Raw genomic sequence first — 13866 nt, 5'->3', positions numbered from 1 at the left:
CCGCCCCCACCCGGCCGGCAACCCAGCCCCAGCGGCATCAGTCTCTTTGCGACAGCGCGGCTGAGCAGTCGTGTCCTGCCTGCCGCGGGCCGTGCCGTGCCGTGTGCGCGCGTTGCCATTGTTGTTAGTTTGTTGCCGGTGCGCGACGACAGTGGACAGTGTGTGCGTTGTGCTTCACATCACATGTCGCAGTCGCCATTCGAGATGGCGGGGCAGGGACCGTTGCCGCAGCAGCAGCACTCAGTCCGTCCCGAGCGTGCGGGGGTGCGCCCTCCGCAGGCCCGCGAACCTCCACCGCAGCACCCGGAGGCGGTGTTCAAGGTGCCTCAGCAGCCGAAACGGCAGAAGTCGCTCGCAGAGGTTTTGCCTGATCGGAGGAAGGTCCATGATCAGTCGGTTCCTCAGGGGATGCACCACGACAAGTCGTCCGACCAGAACGAGCTCCAGAAGAAGTCGCTCCTAGAGCTGTTGTCTCAACGGTGTAAACTCCAGGAGCAGTTGTTTCATCAGAAGGTGCAGCGAGAGATGTCGTCTCTTCGTGTGGTCCAGGGGCTGCCGTCTCATCAGAAGGTGCCTCATGTGAAGGCGTCCCATCAGAAGGTGCACCAGCACCATGAGAAATCATCTCATCAGAAGGTGCACCACGACAAGTCGTCTCATCAAAAGGTGCCAGTCGTCAAGTCGTCTCATCAAAAGGTGCCAGTCGTCAAGTCGTCTCATCAAAAGGTGCCCGTCGTTAAGTCGTCTCATCAAAAGGTGCCCGGCGTCAAGTCGTCTCATCAAAAGGAGCCCGTCGTTCTCATCAAAAGGTGCCCGGCGTCAAGTCGTCTCATCTAAAGGTGCCCGTCGTCAAGTCGTCTCATCTAAAGGTGCCCGTCGTCAAGTCGTCTCATCAAAAGGTGCCCGGCGTCAAGTTGTCTCATCAACAGGTGCCCGGCATCAAGACGTCTCATCAAAAGGTGCCTGGCGTCAAGTCGTCTCATCAGAAGATGCTCGGCGAGAAGTCTCATCTGAAGGTGCCCGGCGAGAAGTCATCTCATCAAAAGTTGCATCACAAGAAGTCGTCTCATCAGGTGCACCATGAGAAGTCGTCTCATCAGAAGGTGTCCGGGGAGAAGTCATCTAATCAAAAGTTGCACCATGAGAAATCGTCTCATAAGATGTTGCCCCATGGGAAGTCGTCTCATCAGAAGGTGCTCCGCGAGAAGTCGTCAAATCACAGGCTGCTCCACGAGAAATCGTCGAATCAGAAACTCGACTCTCAGCAGAAAGTGCCGTATCAGGGGGTGCCCCACAGCAAGCCGCCTCACCAGATGGCCTCTGCCTCCTCCCTCCCTAGAAGCAAAAAGACCACACAGACGGAAGGACGACGGGATCTGTTGGAGAAGCTGTTTAAATACTGCAAGGAAAGTCATCCTCCTCTCCCGTCTGGAAAAAATCCACTAAAAGGGTGGACCGTACGCGCCGCCCTGGACCTCGACATCCTTGACCTCGAGAGCCCAAATTGTGGGCCAGACTGGATTAAACCCCCGAAAGAGCTGCGCCACCCCCTCCTGTGGGTTTCTCCTTCGGATCCCAACTTCAAGAACTTCAGGAAGCTGGTAGTCTTTCTGTCGTTGAGGTTTCGCCTGCCGCTGCGTAGAGGCGTTGGAGAATATCTCAACTCTTCCTCTGAACCAAAACTTGCGAGCCCAAAGGTCCAGTCTGCAAAATCTGTTCCTGAGACTCCCCACCTGAAGAAATCCGGGTCAAGCAAACCCTCAGCCAAGTACTACAAACCCACTACTCAGGAGGACTCCCTGAAGAGACTTCCGAGCACAGTTGTAGGGACTGCCACTCACGTCCCTCCTGATCAAGAATCAAGAAGCAAGTCTCTTTCGGAGACCAGGCTTTTGGACTCGATTTCTATACAATTGAAGGACTCAGACAAACCTGGACAAAGCTTGTCCTCAGAAACTGACAGTCTTGCTGCCCCACACCCAGAAACAAGATGTGAGTCTCCTTGGGAGACGAATACTGCCACTTTTCTCAATCCAGAACCAAGATGTGAATCGCCTTGGGAGACCGACATCGACTCTCCTGTCTTCTCTGGTCAACCAAGATGTGCGTCTCTGTTGTCAAACAATCCAGTGAATAGCCCCCAGAGCAAGTCTGATATAGACTCCCAAAAAGTAGTTCAGAGAGTGTCTGTAGAGCCTGGCAGTCTTGCTTCTCTCAAACGAAAGCAAAGCGACAAGTCTGCTTCATTGGACATATTGTTTTCAGAAGATGTCATTAAGTTTAAACATTTTAAATACGATGTACAGGGATGGGATGAAGATTATTTCAAAATTTGCCAAACAGTAGACGAGACTGAATCTTTAATGGTTGAAACAACAATCGACGTACCTGAGATATTGGAGTGCAGTCCTCAGATTCGTAATCCAAACGACAATCATGAACTGTCTGCGAAAGACCAATGCCCACTGATTGACATTACTGGTGACAGTCCTGAGGCTATCTGGTGTAGTCCTCTTGCTTGTGATCAAAACAACGGTCCTCCTAGTGTTCAAGATGACATCCAAGCCCATCCAGCGTCGCCACAGGAACCAGGCTCCTATTGTAATGATAGTAAATCATCTGAAAATGGTGTTGTAGAGGATATTGATATGATAACTGATGAACAGGAAGAAGAAGACTATTTGGTGGAAAAAATACATTGTGTGAATAATTCAGAGCCTGAAACATTAAGGTGCAGAGGAAATGAAGGTGTTCAGTCTGCAGGAACACACCTTAATATAATTGAGGTGCAATATCAAAGTCAAACTACAAAAATTGACTCAAGCAATAGGATATACCATTTTAGGTCCATACTAATTAAAATTGCTCAAAATAATGCAAAATTGTTAAATGAAAAGAATTTCTCAATGATGCAAAATTGTTAGAGTTTAGTTTCTGCAAAGATCAGCATGTTAAGTTGAAGTTAATTTTGTTCTCAAATCTATAAATAAACCTAAGTGTTTCTTGTCATCTTGTCTTCTAGTCATGTAGGCTAGGCAAGGAAAAGTTTTATGTTCAAGTATAAAATATTTTATTTGTTAAGGTCAACAAAGACTTCATAAATTTACATCATATACAAAAACAAATCACAATATGTTTAAACAAATATGATGCTATAAGATTTACAGTTATTTACAGAAGCGATCAATTGTTGTAATAAAATAACTGAATAAACCTGTAGTAATCACAAATGGTGGACATTATAATGCCAACTTTTGATAAAATGGACATCATACTTCTGTACAAACAAGAATAACATTATGTAAGAGTTTGGATATAATCTTTAAAATTTGTATCTCGCAAACTAACATGTTTATTTTTTATAATCATTGACTAAAGTAAATTTCATTGCTTTGTTGTAAGCCCAAATGTCAGTAAAATTTAAAGCACAGCCTAGTATGTAGGAGGAAGAGTGTGAACTTTAGATGTAAACTCAGTTTTGGATTAGATGGCAGGCATGTTGAATACACTAAATTTCAATAAAGCCATATGTGGCGCTCCTATGCAGTCTGTATGTTTTCTTAACTTAATGATTGGTCCCAAGTTCATCAATATTCTATCAATGAAATCTAAAATAACGGCATCAAATTGATATCACAATCTCATAACTAATGGTGTCCAGATAAAAATAGATATTTTACCTGTACACAAACCTAATTTCATATTTTGATTATGTGTACACAATTCCAAACAAGCATGGCAGACTAATATGCTGCAGGACATGCAACATCAATAATTACTGTTAATGACTAGATTAGGATTACAAACTTTGGCACAGCCTCTATGCATAGCCAAAGTTTTATGAAGACAATAAGAAATACACTAATACAAATATAGACAAATTTTTTAAAAAATTGTTCAACACTTAGTATCTTTTGTTGCACGGGCAGCATTTATGTCATAGCACATTATCTATGATCTTTGGCTTATGACAAATAATGATAAAAAAGGCAGTTTGCCAATGAATTTTTGTACGGCACATCTATCACAATCTAACTCTTGGCACACATTGTTCATGGCAATCTAAGCAGTAATAGAGATACAAGCAGTAACCAAACATCTTGAAGGCAGCATTCTTCACACCTTTGAACCAGGTGTGTGTGAAGCTTCACGAATAGTAACATGAGTGACAAAAGGCCCTTGCCGAATACTACTTGAGCTATTGACTGAAGGATGATGGAGGGAACCATTAACTGGTACATACGTAGGGTACATTCTGTTAACTCCACCTGAAATATTAAAAACATTTAAGTTGAAGACTGAGACTGAGACAAGAAGGAGAAATAATTTCTAGGAAACTCACTTTGAGGTCTTGAGCTATGCTGCCCATGTGACGGGGGTACTCCATTTTGAGGTGACCGTCGAGGGAGGGAATTAGTGTTTCCATTGTCCATCATTCGATGTTGATTTGCTCTCATCATGGCCTGCACACTCTCATATTCATAAAAATTAGATACAGGCCGTTGGTGAGATTCTCTGTTATCTCTACGCTGTGAATGATAGTGTTGTTGGCGTCGACTGCAACAAGAAAAGTTTGGATTAGATTATTTTGAAACTTGCTATTACTACTGATGGTTATTCTAACTAGCAAATCACACTGCCTAACTACAAAAGATCAAACTTGAAATAATAACCATGCCAATAAACCTAATTTACCTTGCCTGTTCTACTAGGCACTACAATGACAATCATCAACATTAAAATGCTTCAGGACAGATTGTAAGTACTATGTAAATAATGCAACATCCGAGCTCAAAATGAAACTATAGACAACTAATCTGAACTAATTTGATTTACAAACAGAAGCAATACAAAGTAATTCGGAGACTTTACTTTTCTACAGAACTCCTACCTTTCTTCCTCTACTTTCATTCTTTGAAGTTGAACCTGACGTCTCATTTGTAAAATATCAAGTTCAGAGAGTTCCTCTCTGATCATGGTAAAAGAGAAAATTGAATGTAATTTTAATTTAAATAATTTTAATTTAAATGTGGCTAACTACACAAAATTAACGTAGTTTACTTTCAGAGAAAGGAATTATTTTCTTAAAATTATTCTTTGGTTTGGTAGAGAGAGTATAATAATAATTTATAGAGATAATTAACTTACTTTAAGTGTTGTTGAATTTCATCATAGTTAACATAATGACTGAAATGTTGATTTGGGTCAGTTATTCCCATTCTGCTTCCAGGCCTTGTCATTTCACCATACAGATCATATGCACCTGGTGAAGGTTGCTTTTGTTTCTGATGTTGGTATGGTTGATCCACTCTCTGAAAAAATGTGAAAAAATGTAGACAAAAATAGAGTGACATTTTCTTTCAAAAGACAATCTGAACATGTTAGATTAAGAAATAAAATTAGGTTTACCTGCTGAATGGCTTGCTCATAACGTTCTTCTCTCTCATCTAGTGGGTACTGACCCATCCTTTCAACATGCCGACGTTGATGTTGAGCACGCAACAGGTGAATACGTTGTGTTCGAGACTGTCCTTGTTCACCAGGGGATCCTTCACTACTGCTTCCACCAACTCCCCCATGAGATTGACTATGGTGTGAATGTGATGACGATATATGCTGCTGCTGTTGGTGTGGTTGATGATGGTGGTGATGCGAATGGTGATGATTAGTTTGGTGGGTTGAATTTTGATGAGTGGTGTGGCCATAATCAGAACCATTTACACTAGCTGTTTCTTGTTGTTGCTATAAGGCAAAAGAATGAAGTTAGTTAGTGCAAGATAAAATGGATGAAGGCACTTTTGAAAAAGGAACTAAACTCATACCTGTTCCTCCATTTGTCTGTGTCTCTGAACAAGTCTTTTATACTGTTCCTGAATACGTTGTTGTTCATCTTTCGCAGCTCTACGAGCAGCCTCCATGTCACCAATTGGATCATCAGTCTCCATTTCAAAATCAATATCAGATGGTTTCCTATGCTTCCCGAATCTATAAACAAAGTACCAAGTAAACATAAATTAATTTGACTAAGTACAATGGAGGAAATATAAAATAACAGACAACGGTCTGATGACCGACACATACCGGAACATTGAGCCAATGCCCTTCAGCAGGCCAGGTTTCTTCTTGCCCAGTTTGTTCTTGGCGTCCATAGCGTTGAGCGATGACTGGCGAGGCGCTCCTCGTGCGCAGGCGAAGGGCGGCGGCCCCAGAGAATCCACCACGGCGCCATCCTCTTCAGCCACTGCAAGGGAAGGGCGCACGGTCAGCATTGTGCACACAGCTTCAACAACTCAGAGAGCAAAAGGAATAAGCAATAAGTATTACAAGTCTCCATACGGTCGCGCAGGTCTCCCGAGGCGAAGGGCGCCTCGTAGCTGCGGTCCACGGCGGCGCGGAAGCTCTCGTTGCAGCCGCGGCCTCTGATGACGCGCACCGCACCTTGGGCGTTGCGGTAAGAATAGGCCGGGTCGCTATCCTCCTGCATTTGGATCTGGAAACAAACAAAAAGCATCGTTGTGAAAAAGATAGACAAAAGCTGCATAACCAATTATGGACTGTGTTTTTCGACAATTTTAAAGAAGACAACCTTACCTCTTGCACCATAGTTTGAAGTGACTCCAAGCTCGATGACTTCTTCATACCTAAAGACGGGCCCAGTTCAAATTTCTTCCTATCACCAGAATCTGAAAGAAGTTGAATTTCATGAATTAAAAACATAAAATGACAGTTCTTTACATACAACACTGTGAATCCTCAAGGTGACCCTCCAATTAAACCTGGAAACCAACACCCATCATTTCAGATTTTGCTGTTATTCATGCAGCCTGAGGTTTTTAAATGTAAGTTGGAAGTGTAGTAATGCAATATATACATTTTCACAAATTTTGCTGACTTTTAGGGGGCCTCTATGAGGGACCCATCAGTACCCATTAAATTCCTAATTTGTCAAAAAAGTATTTATTGCATTATTATACTTTCAAAGTGCATTTAGTAAACCTTTAGGATGCATCAAAAACAGCAAAATCTGAAATACGGGTGATGGGTGTCAGGTTTTATTGGTGGGCAACCTTAACATCACAACTTGCCAAAAAATAAAGGAAAAAGAAAGCAACACAAGAAATAACAAGACAGAAAATATAAGTTAGATTTTGTGCACCAACATAAAACTGTAAAATGAAAGCAAGAAAGAAGCAATGAAAGAACATTCATGAAAAAAACGGTATGCAGCATGAAAAAAATAAATAAGCAAAAATGAACTTAAAAGATACGGCAAGTTATGAGGTTTACTTCAAAGGTGTGTCTAACTACAGTTTGTGTGGTAAAAAATTTACATATTTAGAAAGTGCACATCTAAGTACATACACTCAGAGGCTTCCTGAATCTGGGGAATACTCGTCACAGATTCGATGGAATTTGCACGCAACATGCCTGCTGCTTTCGCAACCTTAATCCCTTCAAATGGAAAAAGAAAATAGAAGCAATGAGAGACCAACATCTGCTGATAATACACCTTTCATTAAACTCATCTAATATGAAGAAGAAAGTATGGTAATTTGTATGAAGGAGAACTTCAACCTATTGGTCTAGAACGTAATCATGCCACAAACAGTAAATAAAATTACTTATTTTTTTTAGACAGAACCTTAGTTTAAAAATTAGTATAGGATTAGTGGAAAGAGCAAGAAGAAGCACCAAAAAAACTTATGAATGATTGATCAGTAATTTTTTTTTTTAAATCTAGAAAAAAGTACGATGTTAAACTGTTGCTGGAGATATTATTACAAGTATCACCAACCTTCATTGCTACTGTCAAGATCTGAGCCACTCTGTTTCTGCTTTTCTCGTTCTTCCCTGTGACAAATAGAAATTAGATGTAAAACTTGCCATTTTTCAGTCAGAGGAGTCATGAAGAAAAAGCCAAATTAGGTACCTCAATTTTTTCTGTCGTTGGTATGTATCAGTGTTCTTTGCATCTAAAGTTGCATGCCTTTTTTCTGACATACTTTGACGGCCAAAGGCATCCCTTGAAAAGCCTGCTGCAGATTCATCAAGGGAGAGTCTGCAAAGATAATCCAAGTGTTTAATTAATTTGATTTTCATGAGAAGATAGTAACGGTTATATAATGTCAAGAAAGGATACAGTAAATATCAATCAATTGAATAATAGACTCACTGGCTTGCATATGCAACATCTCCATGCGGTTCACTACAATTGCTTTGCTCAGACTGCTGAGACTGTTGGTGCTGTAACGGTGGAGGTCCACCCTTGAATTGTTGAGACTGTTGGCTAGATACACTAGGCCTTCGACTATCCTCCTTCTCAGGTCTACGGCCTCTACTGAAAAAAAGAAACAAATATGTATTAGAATATTGTGCTAGAAATTAAAAATTTAATTCCATAACTTTTTCAATTTAAGGAAGCAACTTTTACCTATTAGAATGTTGGTGGGTTCCATAAGTAGGACTCTCTTCAATGAGAATCATTTCTCCATTACTTGGATTAACAGTTGGGCTTGTCAGGTGACCCATTGGTCTGTCAATAGGTGATGAACCGCCTGCTAAGAGGGCTGTTGTATTCCAAGTAGATGTGTCATGCGTTGCTCTATAATAGCTCTCATTATGTCTAGCACTTTGAGTTTGGCCTGTCAGCCTATCCAAAACGGGATTTCTCATTGATACACAATCTGCAAGGAATTTCAATTTAGTTAGTAGCTAATGAATTCACTTGAAAATTCATTAATTTTTAAAAAAGAAGAAACATTGACTAACCTAAGGATTTATCTAAACTGCAATCTATGCTTCGATCTAAGCTACCATTTGTGGCACGATTATGGTCTTTGTATGGTAGAAAGATAACTGTGTTGTCTGAATTTTCACTGGTTCCAGAATTGTCAGGAGTACATGTATCCTCATGCTTTCCATTTAGTTCAATACCTAGAGTAAAAATACACATAATTGTATTCACAAGTTGTTGCAAATGTTGCAATAAATAACCACACACAGCTCACTAGCACTTACTTTGAGGTGTTGTTACAGAATCTTTAGTACCATTGGATGGGGTTGAGGGTGAAGGGGCACCTGTCCTTCGAGCAATAGTTAATGTAATTACACCTGGTATGGGTCCTTCAGTGTGAAGCATTGCACGTCTTAATGTTTCCATTGCGTCAGCATTTGATTGGTTCAACAGTGAGACACCATTTACATTTAATAACTGATCATTAGTTCGTAATCGACCATCTCTTGAAGCTGCACCTCCGTGCAAAACACTTTTAACGAATATTCCTAAGTCATATGGTGCTACTTGATGATTTGCAGAGGTTTTACCCTTAACACTGACACCTGAAAATTTATAATAATTAAATATTGTATTATAGGCAATTTAGAATACTATTGTGAATGATACTGATCAGTACTCCCGTACCAAGTCCTGCTTTCTCAGTGTCATGCACTGGAATGTCAAACTGGAGTATTTCTTTGTGCTTCCATGGATAAATTAGGGAATCCTCACTTGACTTTTCATTACTCTACCAGATTAAAAGATAAAATTGGTTATAAATGGGTAAAACAAGGTAACAGATATGTTGAAAATGAGGTATTGGTAATTTTACCTTATGGTAACCATTGGTAATGTGCACTCCTTTTTCACTACCAGGAGATTTGTTGCTATCTTGTGATTCATTGCTACTATTCACTGGCTGAGACGGAGAGTTGGACAACTCTTCGCTAGACTCAGGAGATGATTCCTATAATTTTTAATGAGAAAGGAGAGAAAATTATTATTTATTGAATTTTTTTTTTTCGAAAACAAGTAAATGGCAAAAATAAATTTACTTACAGTGTAGTTTGACTGAGGACTGGACCCAGCAGTATTTGTATCATCTTGCCTAGAAACTACAATATGTACAACACTGCCAGCAGGCGCATTTCGTAATACTGTCACTGCTTCAGCCTGTGTTTTACCAGTCATCTCAACTCCATTCACCTCTAACAATCTATCACCTGGCCTCAGCCGTCCATCCTCAACAGCTGCTCCCTAGATTAAATAATTGAAACAAAATTGAGAACATTGAATTTAATAAGGTCCTCAGAAAAATCTTCTGTAAAGCAAAAGTACGTACCTTGGGGAGAATATTTTTGATGTATATCGGGCAGTTGCCCCCCGCAGGGTTATCCCTAGTTGTGATGCTGAAACCAAGCCCATGTGGGCCCTTGGTCAAGTCAATAGCCACCTTGCGCCCCATTCGTCGAGTATTGGCTGCCAGAAGGGTGTTGGCTGTGTTGCGTATCAGAGTGCCGGAGGATCCTGGACCTCCATTGTTATTTCCATTGGAAGGCAATTTTTTTGTGGAAGACACAGTGGCTACTTTAGGTTGACCTCCAACTACTAAAAGAAGAAAACAAATAATTAAAAAATTACATTCTACATGTTTCAAAAATTATTTTTTCTCTGTACTTGATTTTAACTTACATCTTTCCTCTGTTTCAACCATGGCAATATTCTCCTTGTCAGATGAAGATCTAGGGAAGACAGGTGCAGGAGGCTTTTTATTGTAATTGGCTATACTACTACGATGTTTAACAACACGTAATCGGAGCTCAGGAGATCTAAGGGAATCTTTGAAAATATCTTGGACGCTGCGAGGGAAAGAAAATAGAAGAAAATTAATTTTCGTTGTCGTTGTTGTTTTATAGACGATATCTATAATAAGTTTGAAAGAGATTTTGGTTTTGCTTACGTGTGGAACGGCATATTGAGGAGGTTTTTGCCATTGATCTCGATGATGCGGTCGTACACCTGAAGGCGGTGGTCCCGGTCGACGCGGCCGCCCGGCTCGATACCCTGCACCAGCAGCCCGCGTTCCTTGCCCAGCTGGTCGTAGTCCGGCACCACATGAATGCCCAGGGGACCCGCCTCGCTCCGGAGCACCACGAGCTCGGTGCTGCAGTAGAAATAAAAAGAAGATAAAAGACAGTCGGTAAAGCACGAGCAAAACGGGGCCATTCGTCCGGAGCAGAGCAAGAGCGACACGTACCTGTCGCCGGCGCCGTCCGTGTTGTCGACGTGGTTGGCCTGCCCGAGGGGCTCCTTGCGGCGGTGGTCGCGGGGCAGCGACAGCGACTGGCCACGGTTGGGGCCGGCGCCCGCGTGCCCACCGGAGCCCATGGAGGGCAGCGAGGCCATGGCCACCCGCTCGGCCGCGTCGCACCAGCGCAGCCCGCCGGCCGACTCGCCCAGGAACTGCATGGAGAGGCGGTTGGCGCCGTCGCGGCTGAAGCGGCCGTACGCGGGCGGCCGGAGGTGCGACTCGCGCAGCGGCTGGCGCTCGAGGGGCGCGGCGGCCTGGCTTGGCGGGGACTCGTCCTCCCAGTCGATGGTGCCGGGGCTGCCCAGCGAGCCCAGCGGGCTGCTGGGACTGAGGCACAGCGGCAGCGACTCGGAGCTCTCCATGATGATGGGCGCGGCCGACCAGCGCTTAGAGGCGGCCTTGCGCTGGCACGGTGGCGGCAGCGACGTCGCGGGCGCGCGGTCCCCGAGGCCCTCCGGCAGCTGGTTGAGCGCGGGCTCGCTGCCCCGCCTCACCTGCAGCTGCAGCCCGCCGCCCGCCATCTGCTCACCGGTCACCTCGATGTCAGTGCGGCCGCAGGCGCCGTACCTCTCGGTGCCCTGTGAAGTATGGAAATAAGCGTCAAGGCATCCAATCGGAAAAGAGACAGGTGAAGCATCTTACAAAGCTTGTCAACTTACATGGAAGATGTCTGGCGAGCCGGTACCGACCGAGGATCCTGACGCTCCATCTCCACCCGTGTGCTGTCCCGGATGGTCGCTGCCCGCCTCCTCAAAGGTGGCCGTCAACGTCTCCCTGTCGTCGGCCACATCGGCCAGCCGATCGTCTGGGTCGAGGAGGCCTCCCTCGGCCGAGCTCACGGCCTGTACCGACACCCACGTGTCCGGCGCCTGGAACACAAGAAGAAGGCGGCCGCAAGTCAGTCGCAGTGTCGAAACAAATCCACGGCCGGGCTCCGCGACACCGTAGCTGTGACGACCAATCCGTCGTGGGCACTTTTTCCTCCCTCTTTCGCCGTGCTGTTGGGTCATGTGCACCCAATTATCTTTACAGCGCCGGGGGGCGGGCGCTCACTCCCGCCGTCGACCCCTTACATTTACCCGACAGATGAGGCTGAACTAAGTGACGACGGCCGCAGCATCGCGGGCGGGGCGGGGCGCGGCGCGGCAGGGCGGGGCAGAGCGGGGCGGGGCGCGGGCGGCGCCTAGCGTGACGGCGCCGGGCGGGTCCTCGCGTGCTACATGGCGGGTGCGCGAGAGGCGCGAGAGAGCGCGGGAGCGGGAGCAGAGATGAACGCGACAGAGAGAGACTTTGCGGTGTGTGCGGCGCGGCCTGGTGCGGCGGCGCCGAGGTCCTGAGACAGAAAGTGAGTGCCCCTGGAAACAAGGACAGTGGGCAGGGCCGGGCCGGGCCGCGTGCCCCGGGCAGCAGGTGCTGCTGCTGCGAGCCGAGGTGAAGTGAAGTGCCTTTTGCACTTTCGCCGCAAAACACAACGGCGCGCGGGCCACCGTCCAGGAGGGGAAGTTTCATTCCGAGAGAGGGACCCCGCGATAGCCTCGGGAGACAGTCGCACACGTGAGGCGGGCGTGATATTCTCTCTCGTGCACACAGCTCTCCTCCTGTGTCGGGGCGCAGAGAGGAGTGTTTCGTCGTTTCGAGTGACACGTCATGGACGCCTCCGACTGTCGTTTTTTAAAAATTTGTAGATGTGTGCGTGAGTGTATGTGCATGTGCCGGTGAGTGCTGCCCCCAGTAGGCCCAGCCGGCTCAGCCGCATGCCTGCGCATACCGCGTCATGACAAATGAAGGACATACATACACACACACATACACACACCTGCACACAGCGACAGGCCGGGCCGGGGAGGCACACAGAGGACGGCAAGTGGTTACGCCTAACGAATCGCGAATGATGTGTGCGTGTGTATGTGAGCGTGCGCGTGTGTGTGATACTGATGTGAGTCAACAACCCGACTGTGCGCATGGGATGGGTGCGGGCCGGATTATCGACTTTACAACAAGGAGTATACCACTAAAAAAAAAAACAAAAAAAAAAACACCAAAATAAAAAATAGGTTAAATCGCCGATTTAACACCTTTCAATTAAAAACCGAGATTGATCCGTTCGGGACATTAAGAACGTCCTCACTTAGCCCTTCTCCAAGTCCGTGGCCCGCCCGGTCGAAGACCAAAGGCGCCGGATCATCAGACCAAATCGGCCGCTGCACGGACTCGACTTGCTAACTAACGCCGACTCACGGCGATATAATATCATAAAAGCGGCAGACATCGTGCTTCAGCAATTTCTCCCCTCCCCCTCTTCTCCGGCTCATTTTCACCCTTTTTTCTTCCCGTGCTTCCCCGCTGCTGCTCCCCTCGATTTCAACCAGTCACTTTACGATGCCGGTAGAGGGCGACGCCCCCCCCCCTCCCTCCAAACGTGTTGCTGAGGCGCCCGAATTCGCGCGCGCAATGGCAGCGGCTGGACTGCTGCAGGCACACACGTTCACTTTCACGCCCGCCTGAGATGAGAACTGGAGGCAGGCGGGAGTATTCGAGCGAACGAAACGGAGACCAAATCAGTCGGATAAAACTTCTCATGAGGCGGAGGGCGGACCAGACCCGCCCCGACCAAACCAGTACCCACTCTGCCCGGGGCGGGGCGGGGCGGGGCCGCGCGTTGCGCAAGCCACCAGCGGGAGCGCCGCGGCGCCACGACCGGCGTGTAGCCGCGGGCCCGATGGGCGTCATGCTGGAGCTGGTTATGCACGGCTCATTATGTCCCTGCACGCCGTCCCCG

General features: G+C 45.9%; 2 protein-coding genes across 35 annotated transcripts in view; one reads left to right on the top strand and one right to left on the bottom strand.

The window, feature by feature from the left end:
* The first annotated feature begins 6 nt into the window (after window positions 1-6).
* On the top strand, window positions 7-3546 carry LOC113207124 (uncharacterized). 29 transcript variants are annotated; one of them, XM_052275092.1, is made up of 3 exons: window positions 7-666; window positions 727-756; window positions 870-3546. In XM_052275092.1, the coding sequence occupies exons 1-3, from the start codon at window positions 184-186 to the stop codon at window positions 2922-2924; spliced, it is 2568 nt and encodes an 855-aa protein (XP_052131052.1). In that variant the 5' UTR covers window positions 7-183; the 3' UTR covers window positions 2925-3546. The 29 variants fall into 29 exon arrangements, with proteins under 29 accessions (XP_052131052.1, XP_052131047.1, XP_052131039.1 ...); XM_052275087.1 differs by having other exon boundaries at window positions 840-3546; XM_052275079.1 differs by having other exon boundaries at window positions 810-3546.
* The window catches only part of LOC113207123 (partitioning defective 3 homolog), a 47781-nt gene continuing 37288 nt past the window's right edge, over window positions 3374-13866 (bottom strand). For 2 of the 6 annotated variants that reach the window (XM_052275068.1, XM_052275064.1), the window contains 24 exons: window positions 11747-11956; window positions 11034-11665; window positions 10737-10940; window positions 10469-10635; window positions 10119-10384; window positions 9836-10033; window positions 9609-9743; window positions 9422-9524; window positions 9019-9339; window positions 8770-8934; window positions 8432-8684; window positions 8174-8338; window positions 7931-8059; window positions 7796-7851; window positions 7363-7452; window positions 6592-6683; window positions 6325-6490; window positions 6082-6241; window positions 5823-5985; window positions 5410-5742; window positions 5149-5312; window positions 4892-4969; window positions 4343-4557; window positions 3374-4268 (listed from right to left, as the gene is read on the bottom strand). In XM_052275068.1, coding sequence (XP_052131028.1) covers window positions 4117-4268; window positions 4343-4557; window positions 4892-4969; window positions 5149-5312; window positions 5410-5742; window positions 5823-5985; window positions 6082-6241; window positions 6325-6490; window positions 6592-6683; window positions 7363-7452; window positions 7796-7851; window positions 7931-8059; window positions 8174-8338; window positions 8432-8684; window positions 8770-8934; window positions 9019-9339; window positions 9422-9524; window positions 9609-9743; window positions 9836-10033; window positions 10119-10384; window positions 10469-10635; window positions 10737-10940; window positions 11034-11665; window positions 11747-11956 — 4617 coding nt within the window. In that variant the 3' untranslated portion in view covers window positions 3374-4116. The remainder of the gene's footprint in view (window positions 4269-4342; window positions 4558-4891; window positions 4970-5148; window positions 5313-5409; window positions 5743-5822; window positions 5986-6081; window positions 6242-6324; window positions 6491-6591; window positions 6684-7362; window positions 7453-7795; window positions 7852-7930; window positions 8060-8173; window positions 8339-8431; window positions 8685-8769; window positions 8935-9018; window positions 9340-9421; window positions 9525-9608; window positions 9744-9835; window positions 10034-10118; window positions 10385-10468; window positions 10636-10736; window positions 10941-11033; window positions 11666-11746; window positions 11957-13866) is intronic. The other 4 variants (XM_052275066.1, XM_052275065.1, XM_052275067.1 and 1 more) reach the window with 4 other exon arrangements.

The sequence above is a fragment of the Frankliniella occidentalis genome, unplaced genomic scaffold (genome assembly GCF_000697945.3).
Source record: "Frankliniella occidentalis isolate FOCC.00 unplaced genomic scaffold, Focc_3.1 Scaffold504, whole genome shotgun sequence".
Classification (NCBI taxonomy): Eukaryota; Metazoa; Arthropoda; class Insecta; order Thysanoptera; family Thripidae; genus Frankliniella; species Frankliniella occidentalis.
This window is presented reverse-complemented; position numbering and strand designations above follow the sequence as displayed.

Coding starts and splice junctions, on each gene's coding strand:
- LOC113207124 (XM_052275069.1), top strand. CDS start 184: ATGTCGCAGTCGCCATTCGAGATGGCGGGGCAGGGACCGTTGCCGCAG. Junction 757..809: donor TTAAGTCGTCTCATCAAAAG/GTGCCCGGCGTC, acceptor TCTCATCAAAAG/GTGCCCGGCGTCAAGTCGTC.